At 38.4% G+C, this 18,614-nt stretch overlaps 1 protein-coding gene and 1 pseudogene across 1 annotated transcript in view; one reads left to right on the forward strand and one right to left on the reverse strand.

Annotated features, from left to right (window-relative positions):
• Positions 1-18,614, reverse strand: part of FAM149B1 (family with sequence similarity 149, member B1) — a 75,816-nt gene that overhangs the window by 22,176 nt on the left and 35,026 nt on the right. The window contains exon 6 of the mRNA XM_006887568.1: positions 5,174-5,338. Coding sequence (XP_006887630.1) covers positions 5,174-5,338 — 165 coding nt within the window. The remainder of the gene's footprint in view (positions 1-5,173; positions 5,339-18,614) is intronic.
• LOC102876853 lies at positions 9,457-10,176 on the forward strand (annotated as a pseudogene).

An 18,614-nucleotide genomic window follows, 5' to 3' on the forward strand; every position in this document is an offset into this window, starting at 1 on the left:
CCTAGAAGACACAAATTTAACTAACAAGTTAAAAGTACATGAGTAAAAAATTAAAAAGCAATAATATTCCGAGTAGAGGTTCTATAGTCCTAATATTCTGAATTTCAATTTGCTGTTTTTGTATGCTTTCTACTTTTCCATTTGATTCATCTATTTGGTTCTGTATTTTATTTTTAATTCTTCCAGATTTCCTGTATTTTCCTCAATCCATTAAAGACATTTGACTATCTTTCTTTGAATTCCTTTTCTGGAAGTTCCAATAACATTTCTTCCTCTAGAAGACTGGTTCTATATTTTGGTCTCTTTTTGGTGCCACTTTCTCTTGTTAATTTGTGTAGTTTAAAATGATCTGTTGCCTCTGAGACACTGATGTCTTTGTATTATTTTGTTTTGACACATCTGACCGAGCTCTTAGTATTTCACCCCATTCTCTGAAGGGTGTGACAGAAGATAGCAGTGTGTGTGCAGTTACCTATGCGCTGTTTCTGTAAAGCCCTTGCGGGCAGTTAGGTTTTGTGAGGCTGCAGTCTTTTATCGATCGGGTGGAACAAGAGCCAGTCTTCATTCTTTTCCAATAGGTGAAGCTGCAGCAGGTGTGCGTTGCTGGGCTGTGTGGACACGGTTGCTGCCTGTCTGACATGAGCCAGCTGCTGGTGTAGACACTGCCACTGTCCTGGATTCTTAACCCAACCAGGAAACCATCCATAAAAGTTCAAAATTATTGTCATGCTAGCTTTGTTCACAGTTCACTGCTCCAACCTGTCTCCTTACTTACATTTTCATTCAGAGTCTTCTTTTGTCAGTTTGTGAACTACTTCTTTATCTTTCCTTTGAAATTTAGGGTCCACATCTGCTATCTTTGTTTTCTGATGTCTTAACTGTAGAGGATCTGAGTAGGCTGCAATCTTCCTCATTTACCATCTTTCCTTGAAGTTCTTTGTGCTTCTTAAACATGTGGCCCTCTCCTATCCCTTGCTCAGAGTATATACCACATGCAAGAATTTACCTTGAGAAAATGAGTGCAGTTCTCAATAGAGAAGACAGTTCATCTATCTCCCTCTTAACTCCATCCCATCCTCATTACTCTGTCAAAAAAATAGAACAGGCTAAGAAGCACTGTATATATTTTAGGTTTAAATAGATGAACAGTGAAAACTGAGCAATAAGCTAAGGTAATTAAATGTATAAAAAGAATCTTTTTGTTGTAACTATGTCAAACTTAAATGCTATTAATGGGCACCTTTGATGATATGCACTGACCCCTAATACTGCCATTCTTCAGTGCCACCAAGTTGATTCCTACTCACAGCAACCCCATGGAGAAGAGAATGACACACTGCCCAGACCTGTGCCAGCCTCAGAATCACTGCTCTAACTGACCCTATTGTTGCAGCCAGTGCATTAATCCATCTACCATATTAATCCATCTACTGTATTAAGCCATCCATTGTATTAATCCACTCTATCATTCAATTTCTCAATTACTTCCTTTTTTCATCAAGCATGATGTCCTTCTCCAGGGACTGGTTCTTCCTGATAAGATGTCTTCAGACTCTAAGAAATTCACCATATTCCCTTCTAACGAGCATTCTGGCTGTACTTCTTTTAAGACAGTGTGCTCATTGTTCTGGCAGGCTATGACATGTTCAATATTTTTCACTAACACGAAAATTCAAAGGCATCAACTCTTCTTTCACCTTATTCACAGTCCAGCTTTCTAATGAATATAAGGCAATTGAAAATATCATGGCAAGGGTACAGGCACACCTTAGTTCTCGAAGGGACATCTTTGCTTTTTTGACACTTTTAAAGAGGCCTTTTGCAGCCAATTTTCCCCACTATAATATGATGTGTGATTTCCCAAAGGATGCTTCTTAGTGATTGTGGATCCAAGGGAAATGAAATTCTTAAGAATGTCAATATTTTCTCCATTCATCATGATATTGCTAATTAGTCCACTTGTTGGGGATTTGTATTTTATGTTGAAGAGGAACCACTGGTTGCCTAGTGATTAGGGAGGCCAATGCAAAGATGACAGGTTCCCACCAATTCTCTGAGGGAGAAAGATAGGTAGTTTCCTCCTGTGTGATTTATAGCCTCCAAAAAAACCCCACTGGAGGGTCAGCTATGACTCGATTCAAATCAATAGCAATGAGTGAGCAAGTGAGTGATGTTGAGGTGTAATCCATACTGAAGCCTGCAGTCTTTGATCATCAGTAAATCTTCCAGTCTTCTTTACTTTCAGCAAACAAGGTTATATCAGGTTGTTAATGAGTTCTCCACTAATCCTGATGCTGTGTTCTTCATCTAATACAGTTTCTATGATTATCTGGTAGGTTAAGAATGGTGAAAAGATGAAATTCTAGAACACAGCTTTCTCAATTTTAAACCCCACAGTATTTCCAGTTTGGTTGGAATGTCTTCCTCTTTGTCTAAGTATAGATTCCTCATGACCATAATTAAGTGTTCTGAAATTCCCATTTTTTACAATGCTATCCATAATTTGTTATAGTCTACACAAATGCTTTTGCATAATCAACAAAACACATCTTTTCTCTTTCCTCTTTCACACAAGATCCATTTGCCATCAGTCTCCTACATTTTTGTCCCCTAATCCTCAACGTCAGTGCCAAATATTATTTTATGTTACACAATTACCCTGTACTGTGTGGGATGCCAAATTTCATACTAAATATTTATAATAAACAAAATGCTATTTCAGGATGTGAGGGAGGCTGATACAAGCTAGACTTCACCCTGAAGCACTAAGGCAATCCTTAAATATTTATAGGGGTAGGCACTAAGGCAATCTTTAAGCCTTTACAGGATTCTTGTATTGTATTTGCTAACTCCTCCCTCCCCAGTCAAGCATTAGGTATTCAATGGAAAGAGCTTAGCTTCATTTGTATTGAATTCTCTTTATGATTTGCTCCCTGGCAATTTTCAGTAAAGACACAGGGAAGCTAGGACCAGCGCTTCAGTTGCCTTCAGTTGTTCGAGAACTGTTTGCCTCCTGCTTTACCTCTTTATTACTTATACATTATTGGTGTTCTGTCTTATTATTAATACTTAATAATATACTTTACTCTTGGTCTGCAATAGTACTGCACTTGCTTTCTCTTTTTTAATTGAAAATTTAATGAAAGTTTAGAGACTTTAGATTTCCATTCATACACTGTTACACATTTTCCTCCCTGCCTATGCCTCCTCCCTAGTTAACTTTTCTCTTTGAAAAGGAAAAAAAAATTCTTTCATTGTTATACAATGCCCCCCACCCCTCCAAAGTCCTCTTTACTATGCAGCTCTTATTCTGGACTCTTGTCGTGAAAATAATACCTAATCATATATCTGTTTCAATGCAGTGTACTTATTTATCCCCTCTTTTCTTAGGTTCTCCCCAACCCCAATGTCAGTTCTGTTCTACAACAGTGGTACTATGCAGTATTTGTCTTTTGTGACTAAGATATTTCACTCAGCATAATGTCCTCTAGGATCACCATTTTGTATAAGATTTCATTGTTTTGTTTCATTGTGTTTTGTTTGTATAACAGTTAATTTTATTTTGTTTGTATAATAGTTTTTTGTTTTTCAACGCAGCATAGTATTCCATTGTGTGAATATAGCACAGCTTCTCTATCCATTCATTTGTTGATGGGCACTTGGGTTGTTTCCAACTCTTTGCTATTGTGAACAAAGCCACGAAAAACATGGGTGTGCATATATCTCCTTGGGTGGCAGTTCTGGTTTCTTTAGGGTATATTCTCAGTTCTGGAATTGCTGGGTCAAATGGTATTTATATTTCCAACTTTTTGAGACAGTGCCACTCTGCCTTCCATAGTGGTAGCACCATGCACTTGCTTTCTTAATTTAACAAAATATTTTGGCCACTGATTCCTATCACTATATATAAATAAGCCTTTTCCAATAAAATAGCTCCAGAATAATCCACTGGATATATATATATATATACACACACACACACACAATATATCTAATTATATATAGAACTGTTATAACCAATCTCTTGTTATAATAATCAACACTGGAATTAATATCCTTATACATAGTTTTTTGCATAAAAACCTTATGATAAATTCCTAGAAATAAAATTATCACATCAGAAGGTACATGAATTTCAAATGGATACACAATGCCTTTTAAAAATGTGGTTTAATTTTTTCAATGATGAACAAATATTCCTGGTTATCCACTCAAGAAATGGTCAGACTTTCTGATCTTTTTGTTCTGTGAATTTGACAGGTAAAATGATACTGCATTATAGTTTTAATTTGCACCTAAAATTATGAATGAAGTTTCATTTGATATATATAAAAGCCATTTTCTTTTTTATGAACTGATTATTCATAGCCTTACCCAGATTTTCCATTTATATTTACACAGTAAATAAATGAAATCTTGGCTTATATATAAATTATAAACATTTTCTCCAGTTATCTTTATCTTTTTACTTTATGAATTTTCCCTATGTAGAAATTTATTTTATATAGTTATTCATAAAGATTTCTTATATGAAATGTAATTTTATTTTATATTTAGAAAGATTTTCCAATTCCAAGATTATTAAAAATAAAAAGCTGTGTTTCATGGTTTGTTCTATAATTTATGTGAGTTTATTTTTTACATTTAGATCTTTAATGCATTTGAAACTTATTATTACGGAAGAATCAAGTTAGAAACCTAACTTTATTATTTGTCCTGCAGTATTTTTCCTATGTTGTGTCAAAATTTGCTGAAATCATTGTAAGTCAATTTCTTATAGGTGTGTTGGTTTATTTCTAGATTTTCAGGTGTTTTTTCCATTTAGGAATATTCTAGAAGCCCATCCACTCTGTCATTTTACAAGCAGATAACTTAGTGTTATTTTCTTAAGGGAATGCTTTATTTCTAGGAATTTTCATTCTATTATCTGAAAATTCATGTGGATTTACTTTTGAGAAAGGGAATACATCTCAGCCATTTAAATCTCATTTTAAATTTGTAAAATTATCTTTAAAAAACAAGGAAGAAGATATTTGATTTGCAGGAAAAGGAGAAAGAGAATTTGATATAGGTCAGGTGAAGTAAGAAAGAAGGGGACAGCTTCTGGAAAACCAAAAACAAGTATTTACATTTCAGTTACAATGCTGAGCCAGCCCAGTGGCATAATACTCACATATCAGTGTGGTCATAGGCTAAGTATTCCTCAATTATTCCTTCAGAGTAGATTACACAGTCTTGTTCTTCTTTTTCCATAGAACACAGGCTAGAAGATTTGGCAATGGAAGATGCTTTATGAGCATAAGAAGAAAAATTTAACTTCTTTCCTCTTATACCAAATCTGGAAGAAGGAAAAGGCAGGTATCGGTTATGTACAATCTGAGTAGTTATTACAGCAACACACTCTGAGTTTCAATTCACAGACCACTGCCCAGCAGCGATCTTCCTAGACAACTAAAAGCCTCAATAACCTAATATTTCTCAGAAAAAGAACAGATTTATTCTGCCAATACTCATTATTACAGCTATCTTCTAGATTCTCACCACTGGGCCAACTGGCAGCATGATAATAGATGGAGAAAAGATTGAGATTGTTAACAATTTCAGCTTGCTCAGGTCTACAATCAACATTCTTGGCATCAGCAGCCAGGAAATCAAAAGATGAATTAGATTAGCAAAGTCTGTTGTCAGGGACCTCTCGAGAGTTCTGAAGAACACCAAGGTCAGTTTAGAGACTAAGGTGCACCGAATACAGGCCATGGTCTGTAATAACAATTACTTGTTATGCATCAGAGAGCTGGACAATGACTAAGGATGATAAAAGAATTTTGAACTTTGAGTTGTGGTGCTAGAGAAGAGTACTGACTATACCATGGACTGCCAAGAGAACAAACAGGTCAGTGCTGGAGATGGTGAAATCAAGTTGCTCTCTGGAGGCAAGAATTATTATTATTATTATTATTATTATTAAAGCTTGTGCTTGGAAGAGTGCAGGGACAGTGCAGAAGAGGAAGACTTTGGATGAGACAGACAGACACAGTGACTGGCGATAACAGTGTCAGGTGTGTCAGAGACAGTGACATTGGCTCAGGAGAGGACAGGGTTCTGAGCTATTGTGTATAGGGTCACTATGAGTCACAATAATAACACTCTTCTAGATGCAAAAGATATAGCTATAAAATACATTTTTAAAAGTCTGAGAATATTTATATACGTAATTGCATCTTTAAGGTATCTCAGAATATATATGCTTAATTCCATAACTATCATGTCCTTTAAAGGCATGGATCCTACCTTTATTTATATTTACATTTCTCTTTACATCTACATATTAAATGAACATGTGATGATTCATTCATTGACAGGTTTATTTTGGAGAAAGTCAAATCTGAGCAACACAATTTTTAAGAATGGCTCCTAGTCTAACTGACTATTTACATGAACCAATCTATGCTTTACTTTGTACCTCTTTTTTTTTTTTAATGAAGCAGGTCAGCAACAGGCCCTTTATACTTTTTTGTGTCTTTGATCATTTTTACTGAGGAAAAATTAATCCTATGGCCCTTTTAAGAAGTCTGGTAGTGTAGCAATAAAATGTCAGGCTGTTAACTGAAAAGTTGGTCATTCAAATCCATCATCCGCTCTGAGGGAGAAAAATGGGCATTCTCTCATGGGTAAAGATTTACAGCTGCAGAAACTGACTATTGGGTCACTATGAGTTACACTTGAATTATGTAGTGGGTTTTATTTGATTTGGTTTATAGCACTTTTAACATGACTGGCAGGAAAAACCTTATGAGAAAACATTTTCAAAATATATATTATAGAAACTTTAAAATAAATATATTCTATGAACCAAGAGTTAGAGATTTCTTTTAGTAGGAAAGAAAGTAAGGGAAAAAAGAGTGAGAAGGAAAAGAGGAAACATTTAATAAAGAAAAAAAACCAACTCCATGTATTTCTGGGGTATTTTAGATGTCTGAAATGTCTTTTTTTTATTTTTTATTTTATTATTTTGGGTGTGTGTACCGTCAAATTGGATCTGACTGGTACAGGAGGAGATTGTCCCTCCTTCTCCAGCAGAGCATCTGGTGGATTCGAACCGAGTGCCTCTGGGATTGTAGTGCAGATGTCTGAAATTTCTATAACCTTGCTCTTTAGATAGTAGTGCAGGGCCTCAAAACAGTTTCAAACTGTTCTTGCAAAGCTCTTTAGGAATACACAAGGCCACTCCAGATCTGAGCATGCTGGAGGCTTACAATAGAGACTTCTTTTTGATAATATGAGCTATAAAAATGGCTATAAGAAAATTATTTAGAATTACTGAAAATAAAAATTAAGACAAATTGTTTCAGAATAGGGGACAGGCTGCTTCAATAAATGTGGTGGCAGCTGTCTGCTGGTTGAGTCAGACCCTCCACTGGGTTTTTAGAGACAGTAAATCACATGGGAGGAGATTGCCCATTCTTCTGCAGAGCAGCTGGTGGATAAATATGAAATAGGTTGTGAATAGGTTCTAGTATTAGAATAAGAGTTGCTGCCAACCTCCACAACGGAGCAAGATGGTAGAGGTGGAGGAAGCAGCTTAAGGAGCCAGAGGAGTGGCAAGCTGCATAGAAATGGGCCACCAGAGGGACCGATGCAGTGCACAAAGACCAAAAACGGTAAGAATTTGAGTCAGGGCGAGTTCTGGTGGCCTAGTGGCAAGAAGCTGCACTGCAATCCCAGAGGTACATGGTTCAAATCCACCAGATGGTCTCGTGGAGAAGGAGGGACAATCTCCTCCTGTACCAGTCAGATGTGATTTGATGGTACACACACACAAAATAACAAAATAAAAAATAATTGAGTCAGAATATTAAAATAAATAGTTTGGAAGCCCCAGGAGCAGTGAGTCGCAGGCCCTGGCAGAAGCCACCAGCCATGCTTTTGTGGGACCCACCTGCCAGAAGAAAGCAGGGCAGAGGGGAAACAGAGTTTTCTTAAGCCTCACCAACCAGCCAGGAGTAATCAGGTTGGTATGAATTTGCCTGCATTTTATTAAGTCCCACAGGACCCTGGGTCCCGCTGGGGCAGGGGTCACTGAACAAGGGCACCTGTGCAAGGTGAGCAAGAGCTGCTGGATGGGAGATGGACAGCTGGAATTTGAGTAGGGACCCCACTCATGAGCACATCCAGACAGCTGAAATCTGAGTAAAGTCTCCACAAGTGGCTGCCCTGCCCCTGTGGTCGCCTTCCCCAACCCCTCCCATGCCAGCCCCAGCCCCCATTCAGCTCCACACCCATGCCTAACCGTCCAGTCAATTGATCAACTTGCCTTTAATCTGGAGCACCTTGATCCGACTTAGCTATAAGAGGCTGCTCTCACAGGCCCTGAACCGAACCTTCCTGAGTCAGAAGTTCAGACAAAAACACAGGTGGGGTAGCGGCCCCACCAATTTTTAGAGTACTATCAAGAACCTATCAATGTCACAAAAGAAGCAGGCTATCTCACACCCTACACAAGAGCAAAGCAAGATGTCACCCCCAAAAGGTGACACAGTATCAATGGATTTCCTGAAGCCAAAAAGTCTGATGGAACTTTCTGACACAGAATTTAAAGAACAATGATTGAATACTTCAATAGGCGAAACACAAAGAATTACAGGATACTGCAAACAAAAACCAGGAGGAGCTTAAAAAAACAATCCAGAACAAAGAAGATGAAACAAATGAGGCATTAGTGGCACTGGACAAACAAGAAACCATGATCCAAAATATGAAGTCTAATGTTTCAGATGCTGTCAACATGATGGGAGGGACACATTAACAGAGATGATAAGATGGAAGACAGAACCAATGAAATAGAAGATAGAATTGTCACCACTGATCTGCTAGAGCAAAAAGCAGAATCAAAGGGGAAGGAAAAAGAAGAAAAACAAAGAATAATGTGGGAAACCATCAAGAGAAATAACATGTGCATCATCAGAATCCCACAACAGGAAGAAGCAGGTAAAGGCACCAAAAAAGTTATAGAAAATTACTAGAGGAAAACTTCCCAGGCATAATGAAGAATGAGAGAACATATATTCAAGAAGCTGAGCAAACACCATATAGAACAGACCCCAAAAGAAAAACACCAAGGTATATCATAGTCAAGTTTGCCAGAACCAAAGATAAGGAGAAAATTCTGAAAGTAGTGAGGGAGAAACAAAGAGTAACCTATAAGGGAGAGCAGATAAGATTAAGTACCGATTTCTCAGCAGAAACCATGCAAGCAAGAAGACAGTAGAATGACATACATAGAACACTCAAAGAACACAACTGTCAACCAAGAATACTGTACCCAGCAAAACTGTCCACAAATATGAAGGAGAGATCAAGATATTCCCAGAAAAACAGAACCTAAGGGAGTTTATAAAAACAAGATCAGCCCTCCCCTGCGCTCCTTCCCGGACGGCGAGGACACAGCCACCAGGCATGGCGAGGGTCCCCGCCTGGCTACAGCCCAGGCAGAGGAAGAATACCTATCTCTCTTTTTTTTTTAAGAATACCTATCTCTTCATCTATTATTTAATCCAGTTCTGTGGTCATTCATGGATCTTTACAAATATGACAGCCAGATTCTTTACATTTGGAAAAGACTCAATGGTTGACACTTTTTATGCTATTGGACTTGTGATGCGCCTTTGCCAGTCCGTTTCCCTGCTGGAATTGCTGCATATATTTGTTAGCATTGAATCAAACCATCTTCTCCCCAGGTTTCTGCAGCTCACAGAGAAAATAGTCATCCTCTTCGTGGTCATCACCAGTCAAGAGGAAATCCAAGAGAAATATGTGGTGGGGGGTGTATTGATCTTTTGGAATCTGTTGGATATGGTTAGGTACACCCACAGCATGCTGTCCGTCACAGGCATCTCCTACTCCATCTTGACGTGGCTCAGCCAGACACTCTGGATGCCCGTCTATCCTCTGTGTGTGCTCGCCAAAGCATTTGCCATTTACCAGTCGTTGCCTTATTTTGAATCATTTGGTACCTACTCCACCAAGCTGCCCTTTGACTTCTCCATCTGTTTCCCGTATGTGCTGAAGATATATCTCATGATGCTCTTTATAGGTATGTATTTTATCTACAGTCATCTGTACTCAGAAAGAAGAGATGTCCTTAGAGTCTTACCCAACCAGAAGAAGAAAATGTGAAGCCCTGCTTTCCTGTGTGGCCAAAAAAGGACAGGCTTACCGATTCCGCTGCAGAAAATCCAACAGAAGGAGCCTCCTGGTGAGAAAAATCTGCATTGGACAAACAAGTGCAACAGGAGATAATCGCATTGCCCTCAAACACTCCAGCCATGCCGCTGTATGTGTTTCCCTCAAACACTCCAGCCATGCCACTGTATGTGTTCCTCACAAACTGTATTTTGAAAGATACACTTTGTACAAGTTCTTCACTAAAGCTGTGGATGTCATACAAGTTAAAAAAAACACAAAAAACCAAGATCAGTGTTGCAGGAAACAATGAGAGATGCCCTTCTTACAGAGGTACCACAGAAAGCAGGATGGACCAAAGTAACTAGCTACAACACCAAAAAGAAATCAACAAAATGATTACAATAAAAACCTGCCTTTCAATAATCACACTGAATGTGAATGGTTTCAATGCACCACTGAAGAGAAAAAGAGTAGCAGAGTGGACAAAAAACCAAAATCCATCAATATGCTGTCGAGAAGAGACACACCTGAAAAATGAAGATAAAGAAAGACTAAAAATAAAAGGGTGGGGAAAATATAATAGGCAAATGGTAACCAGAAAAAAGCAGGAGTAACGATATTAATCTCTGATAAAATAAATGTCAATATAAAAACCATCACAAAGGACAAGGAATATCACTATATAATGCTGAAAGGGTCAATAGAACAAGAAGACATAACAATAATAAGTCTCTATGCACCAAATGAAAGACCTGCAAAATATATAAAGCAAACACTAACAAAACTGAAAAAGGAAATAGACAACACTATCGTAGTTGGAAACTTCAATACACCCCTCTCAAGAAAAGATAGAACTACCAGAAAAAGCTCAACAAAGATGCTCAAGACTTAAACCACACAATAAAGCAACTTGATGTGATAGATATTTATAAGCTAAAGTACCAACCCCCTCCCGTCCCCCCCTCCCCGCCCCGATATACCTTCTTCTCCAATTTGCATGGAACATTCGCCAGAATAGATCACATTTTAAGTCATGGGCAAGCATCAATAAGTTAAAAAAACACAGAAATAATACAAAGCATTTTCTCAGACCCTAATGCAACAAAATTAGAAATTAATAACAAACAAGAGGAGAAAACAGGAAAAAAATCCATACATCTAGAAGCTAAACAACACTTTGCTTGAACATGAGTGGGTACCAGAAGAAATAAAAAATGAAAAGAAAGTTTCTTGAAACAAATGACAATAAAAACATCACTTACCAAAACCTCTGGGAAACAACCAAAGCAGTAACCAAAGGTCAATTTATAGCAATAAGCAAACATATCAAAAGGCAGGAAAAAATGACCATTGACTCACAAACCCACATCTCCAACAAATTAAAAAAGAGCAGCAAGAAAACCTGACACCCTCTAAAAAAACCCTGAAATTATAAAAACTAGAGCAGAAATAAATGAAACAGATAACAGAAAAACAATTGAAACCATCAACAAAACTAGGAGCTGGTTCTTTAAAAAGGTCAATAAAATCAACCACTAGTAAAACTAACAAAGGAAAAGAAGAAGACACAAATAATTTGAATAAGAGATGAAACAGGAAACATCACAACAGAACCAATTAAAATAAAAAGGCTAACATGGGAATATTATGAAAAACTATACACAAACCAATAGGAAAACCTAGAGGAAATGGACAAATACTTAGAAATGCACAACCTACCTAAACTGACACAAACAAAAACTGAACACTTGAACAAACCCATTACAAAAGTTGAAAAGATAATAAAAATAACTCCCAGCCAACAAAAGTCCTGGTCCAGATGATTTTATAAGTGAATTATAGCAAACATTCAGAAAAGAGTTGTCACTAATTCTACATAAACTATTTCAGAAAATAGAAAAAGATGGAAGTCTCCCAGAATTATTCTATGGAGCAAACATTATCTGTGATACCAAAGCCAGGTAAAGCACCACCAAAATAGAAAATTATAGACCAGTACCTATCATGAACATTGATGCAAAAATCCTGAATAAAATCTTGGCCAACAGAATCCAACAATGCATCAAAAAAATAATTCACCATGACCAAGTGGGATTCATAACAGGTATGCAAGGATGGTTCAACGTAAGAAAAACAATCAGTGTAATTCATCACATTAACAAAGCAAAGAACAAGAACCACATGATCCTATCAATTGATGCATAAAAGGCCTTTGGCAAAATCCAACACCCTTTCCTGAAGAAAACACTCAACAAAATAGGATTAGAGGGGAATTTATTCAACATAGTAAAAAATATATATGCAAACCCATGAGCTAACATTGTTCTCAATGGAGAAAGATTATATGCATTCCCTTTGAGAACAGGAACTAGGCAAGGATGCCCACTATCACTTCTCCAATTCAATATTGTATTGCAAGTCTTAGTACTTGCAATAAGACAAGAGAAGGAAATAAGACGTATCCAGATTGGCAAAGAGGAGGTAAAATGATCTCTCTAAGCAGATGATATGATAGTAAAGACGCAGCAAAAAAAGCTACTGGACATAGCTGACCAATTCAGCAAAGTGGCAGGATACAAGATCAACACATAAAATTTCAACTGGATTTCTCTACAATGACAATGAGAATACAGAACTGGAGCTAAGAAAAACAATAACTTTCACAATAGCTAATCACAAGATTAAATACTTAGGAGTAAATCTAACCTGAAGCACAAAGGATCTTTTCAAAGAAAATTACAAAACATTACTACAAGAAACAAAAAGAGACCTGGAGAAGTGCAAGAATGCTCATGGATAGGAAGACTCAATATTGTGAAAATGACAATACTACCAAAGGCAAGAGACAGTCATCAGAACAGAGCAGGGCAACACTGCATGGTTCAAAATTGGGAAGGGTGTACGTCAGGGACATGTCCTATCTCCATACCTTTTCAACCTGTATGCAGAGCAGATTATCCGAGAGGCTGGGCTCTATGAGGAGAAGCGTGGCGTTAGGATTGGTGGACGATCTATCAACAATCTGCGTTATGCAGATGACACAACCTCGCTCGCTGAAACTGAGGAGGACCTCATGCACTTACTGCAGAGGGTCAAGGACTGCAGCCTTCAATATGGACTGAGGCTCAATGTCAAGAAGACAAAAATTCTCACGACTGGACCAATTGGTAGCATCAGGATGGATGGCGAAGAGATTGAGATTGTTCACAGCTTCAGTTTGCTCAGCTCCACAGTCAACACTCTTGGCACCAGTAGCCAGGAAATCAAAAAACCTATTGCGATGGGAAAGTCTGCGGTTAGGGACCTCTCTAAAGTACTCAAGAGCAGCGGTGTATCTCTGGAGACAAAGGTCCGCATGATACAGGCCATGGTTTTTGCAATCACTTGTTATGCATCAGAGAGTTGGACAATGACTAGGGAGGATAGAAGGAGAATTGACGCCTTTGAGCTGTGGTGCTGGAGAAGAGTACTGAATGTACCATGGACTGCCAAGAAAACAAACAGATTCATCATAGAGAGGATTAAACCAGGCTGCTCCTTGGAGGCAAGGATTCTGGGGCTTCGTCTGACATACTTTGGACATGTTGTAAGGAGAGACAGGTCTTTAGAGAGGGACATCATGCTGGGTAGAGTAGAGGGACAGCGCAGGAGAAGACCCTCTATGAGGTGGATTGATTCAGTGACTGGGGTAAGCAGGATGGGTGTGTCAGAGGCAATGAGATTGGCACAGGACAGAGCAGGGTTTAGGGCTGTTGTACATAGGGTTGCTATGAGTCGCAAAGGACTCGACGGCACATAACAACAACAACAACAATAAAAACCAAAGGCAATTTATGCGTTCAATGCAATCCCAATACAAATACTAATCCCATTCTTCAACAAGATGGAAAAGACAATCTCCAGTTTTATTTGGAATGGAAAGAGGCCCCAAATAAGCAAAGAACTCCTTAAAAAGAGAAACATGGCAGGAGGCATCTCACTTCCTTACTTCAAATCCTACTACACTGCCATAGTAGTCACCACAGTGTGGTACTGGTACAATGACAGACACATCGATCAATGGAATAGAACTGAGAATCCAGAAATGAGCCCATCTACCTAGGGTCAACTGATTTTTGACAGGGAGATAAAATCAGTTAAGTAGGGAAACGACAGCCATTTTAACAAATGGTGCTGGCAAAACTGGAAAACTATCTGTAGGAAACTGAAGCAAGATCCACACCTAACTCCATACACAAAAACCAACTCAAAGTAGATCATGGACCTAGGACTAAAACCAAGGACTATAAACTTCATTGAAGGGAAGCTTGGAAGAACTAGAAGTCCTAATCCACAACATAAACAGTCTTCCAAGCATCCTGAAAAATCAACAATCAAGAGAGAACAAAACAGATGAATGGGACCTTCTAAGAATCAAATCCCTATGCCTATCCAAAAACGTTTCCAACACAATAGAAAGGGAGGCCAAAGACTGGGGAAAAATATTTGGTAATGACATGGCAGATAAGAATTTATAAAATAAATTTATAAATAATTTATAAAATTATAAAATACTCGAGCACCACAACAAGATTAAAAAAACAACCCAATTGAAAAATGGTCACAGGATATGAATACTTCACCAAAGATGACATTCCGATGGCCAAGAAACACATGAAGATTGTCATGGCAGAGGTCCAGAATGAAGGCTGTCTAGTTGAGTGGACTTAGTGGGAGGGGTTGTATAACAATGAAAGAATTTTTCTTTTACTTTTCAAAGAGAAGAATAGATTGAGGGAGAGGGGTAGGCAGGGAGAAAAGTGCAACAATGAATAAATGGAAATCCATAGTGTCTGTAAATTTTCATTATAATTAATAAAAAAAGTATAAAAAACAATGAGAATTGCTGATGTCCAACAGATCTTGGCAAAAAGCAAAGAATATCAAAAGGAAGTCAGTCTGTGTTTTATTGACTATGCAAAGGCATTTGACTATATTGATAACAACAAATTATGGATAACATTGAGAAGAAAGGGAATCCTAGAACACTTACTTGTGTTCATGTAAAATCTATATACTAAGAGACGGTTGTGTCAACAGAGCAAGGGAACACAGTATGGTTTAAAATCAAGAAAGGTATGAATCAGGAGTGTACTCTCTCTTCACGTACTTGTCTATGTGCTGAACAAATCATAGGAAAAGCCAGAGTTTATGAAGAAGAATGTGGCATCAAGAAAACAAAGATAGAAACATAGGACCAGCAGCCAACGTTATGACAGAAAGAGAAAGGATTGAAGTTATCAACTATTTCATCTTGCTTGGACCAACAATCAACACCTTTGGTTCCAGTAGTCAGGAAGTCAGGAGATGTATTACATTGGGCAAGCCTCCTGTCAGATACTTCTCCAAAATGCTGAAGAGTAATGATGTCAGTTTCTCAATCACCTGCTATGCATCAGAGAACTGGGCAATGAATAATGAGACAGAAGAACTGATGCTTTTGAGTTGTGGTGCTAGAGATGAGTACTGAATATCTCCTCAAATGCCAAAAGAACAAACAGATATGTCTTAGAAATATTGCACCCAGAATGCTCCTTGGGGGTAAAATGGGAAAGCTTTGTGTTTCATACTTTGGTCATATATTCCTTAGAAAATCTATCCCTTGGAAAGGGACATCATGCTTAGGAAGACAGAGTCAGAGAAGGAGAGAAAGACCCTCAACGAGATGGATTGACATGGTGACTTCAGGAACGGGCTCCAGTGTGCCAGAAATTATAAGGATGGCACCAGGTAGGGTAGGGCAGGGTTCAGGATGACTCTTTATAAGATCACTATGAGTTGTACTGGACTTGACAGCACCTAACAAAAACAACAAGAACAACAAGTCCTTGGAGAAGGACATCATGATTAGGGTCAATGTAGGAGAGAAAGACCCTCAATAAGATGGACTGACATGGTGACTGTAACAATGGACTCAAGTATAATTGAAATGGTGAGAATGGCACAAGATAGGGCATGATTCAGGTATGTTGTTCATAGGGTTGTTATGAGTCGCAGTCAATTCGACAGCACATAATAACATCATTAGAATATAAGCAGACTTACTATGGATGATATCTGGGAAGCCTTTTAAAAAAGGAATTGACTCCAAAAGATGTCCCTTTTGCCCTCTGCCTTTCCTCCTTCCTCTCTGGAAAACAAATATGTTTGCAGTGCTATCAGCCATTGCAGACCATGAAGAACACTTTAGAAAAAATTTCTGGTAGAATGGTGAAGCCAAAAGATGAGAGGAGTCTAGGTCCCTGACAACACCATGCTACTACGACACTCTTATTAGACAGTTTCTTCCAGACTTCTCTTATATAAGAGAGAAATTGTCTTATTTAAGCTAGCAAATAAAGCATAGAGTTCATAAGAAGTGGCTAGAAAGGTATACCAAGATCATACTATGAAGCACTTTATATGTTTAACTTAGACTAATTCATGTACTACAAAATAATCAAAGTTTTGAAGAAAGGAAGAAGAAGAACCTTGCTTTAGAAGATCATTGTAAGGGTGGTGTTAGTGTCGTTAAGTATCATCATGTTGGAACTGACCCATAGCTGACTTGGTTCTGCCATGTGCATGGGCAGAAATATGTAAATATGGGGTGTTAGCTTTTCCACAAGAGGACTAGCTATCCCATCAATCCATAAGGGGTTTGGCTAGTTTCACTACTAAACTGAGGAATTCAAGCAGCAAAGAGAGTCTCTCACCATCAGCAAAGGAGAAGTAGGCATGCACTGGATGCCCTCCAGGACCAGACATTCTTGTGCCAGCTAAACTTACAGCAGCAGCAGCAGCAGCAGCAGCTATGGCCAAAGCAGCAAGCCAGAGAGGCAACATGAGATGGAGTTGACCTTGGGACTACTTCTCCCATGGAAAGCGCCAGAGCTAAGAGTCTTTATCCAAGTTCATTGGACAACTGGTGGGGGATAGGGGGAAGTCAATATTGGTAGGACTGAGAACTTTGTAATAATGGTCTAAAGCCATGAGGCTTAAGGCTATGGTGCCTGTAAGCACATTTCAGAAGTTCTCCTGACTGTATTCAACTACTAATCTGAACTACATACAGCCTTTTGACTTCTCCAGTGTGGTTCTATGTGATCTGTGAACTATTGTATCAGATTTTGGACCCAGTAAACTGTAAGACTGATACTGAGGCATGGGGGACATGTCTGAATTCACAGGAATTGCTGATGCTACTGATAGGGACAGTTCCCCTTTATGAAGTTGGTAAAGGTCAGATAATGGCCATTCCACGCAGCCTTTGCTCTTTTTTTAGGTACGTATTGAAAGGCACTTATATCCTTCAAGATTAATCAACATCAAGACAACTGAACCAATAGGAAGCATTACAACAGATGGAAAAAAAGATTGAAGTTGTCAAGAATTTAATTTTACTTTTATCCATAATCAATACTCATGAAAGCAGCAGTCAAGAAGTCAAAAGAATCTAAAGAGGGAAAGAGCTGGGAAGTTTGAGGGGGGAACTGAGTGTGGAGATGGGAGGAAATAATGGGGTCAAAGAGTTTGGTGGGTGGAAGGAGGGTGCAGAAAAAGAATAAAACAGCTCACACAACAATGTACATGAATGAAATACAATTTTTTAAAAAAACCAAAAAACAAACAAACTAAAGGAAAAGAAATCAAAAGACATGCTGCACTGGTCTCTGTTGAGCACCTCTTTAAAATGCTAAAAAGAAAGGATGTTACCCACGGGATGCTAACAAATCCAAATAAATCTGTCTTGAAGGAAGTGCAAAGCTGCTTCTTAGAGGCAAAGATGATAAAATTTCATCTCCCATACCTTGGGCATGTTATTAGGAGGTTTCTGTCCTGTGCAGTGGAGTGGGGGGTGCGGGGGCGATGTCACAATTGAAGAAAGCAGAAGGCCAGTAACAGAGAGGATCTTCAATGAAATGGACTGACACAGTGAATGCAATAAATGGGACTAGAGAGTAGTAGACATTTTGAGAACACGGTAAGGTTCCAATCTATTGTACATAGGGTCATTGTGTTGTATGTAACTCAACAATATCTAACATTAAAAGGGGCCCTGGTAGCAAAGGGGGTTAAGCATTAGGCTGCTAACCAATAGGATGGTTAATGGGTTGGAACCCAGAAGTCATCCAGTAGGAGACAGGCAGAACCATCTACTCTACAAAGATTTAGAGCATCAGAGATCTTATGGGAGAGTTCTAGCCTATCCTATAGGATGCTTTGAGCTGGAATTGACTGGATGACAGGGGATTTGGTCTTTATTTTTAATATCAATTATGATTGTTGTTGTTATTGTTGTTGTTATGTGCCATTGAGTCGCTTGTGACTCATAGCGACCCTATGTACAACAGCCCTAAACTCCGCTCTGCCCTGTGCCAATCGCACTGTCTCTGACACTCCCATCCCAA

This window comes from Elephantulus edwardii, unplaced genomic scaffold (assembly GCF_000299155.1).
Source record: "Elephantulus edwardii isolate Elephantulus edwardi_28Jun2011 unplaced genomic scaffold, EleEdw1.0 scaffold00058, whole genome shotgun sequence".
Taxonomy (NCBI): Eukaryota; Metazoa; Chordata; class Mammalia; order Macroscelidea; family Macroscelididae; genus Elephantulus; species Elephantulus edwardii.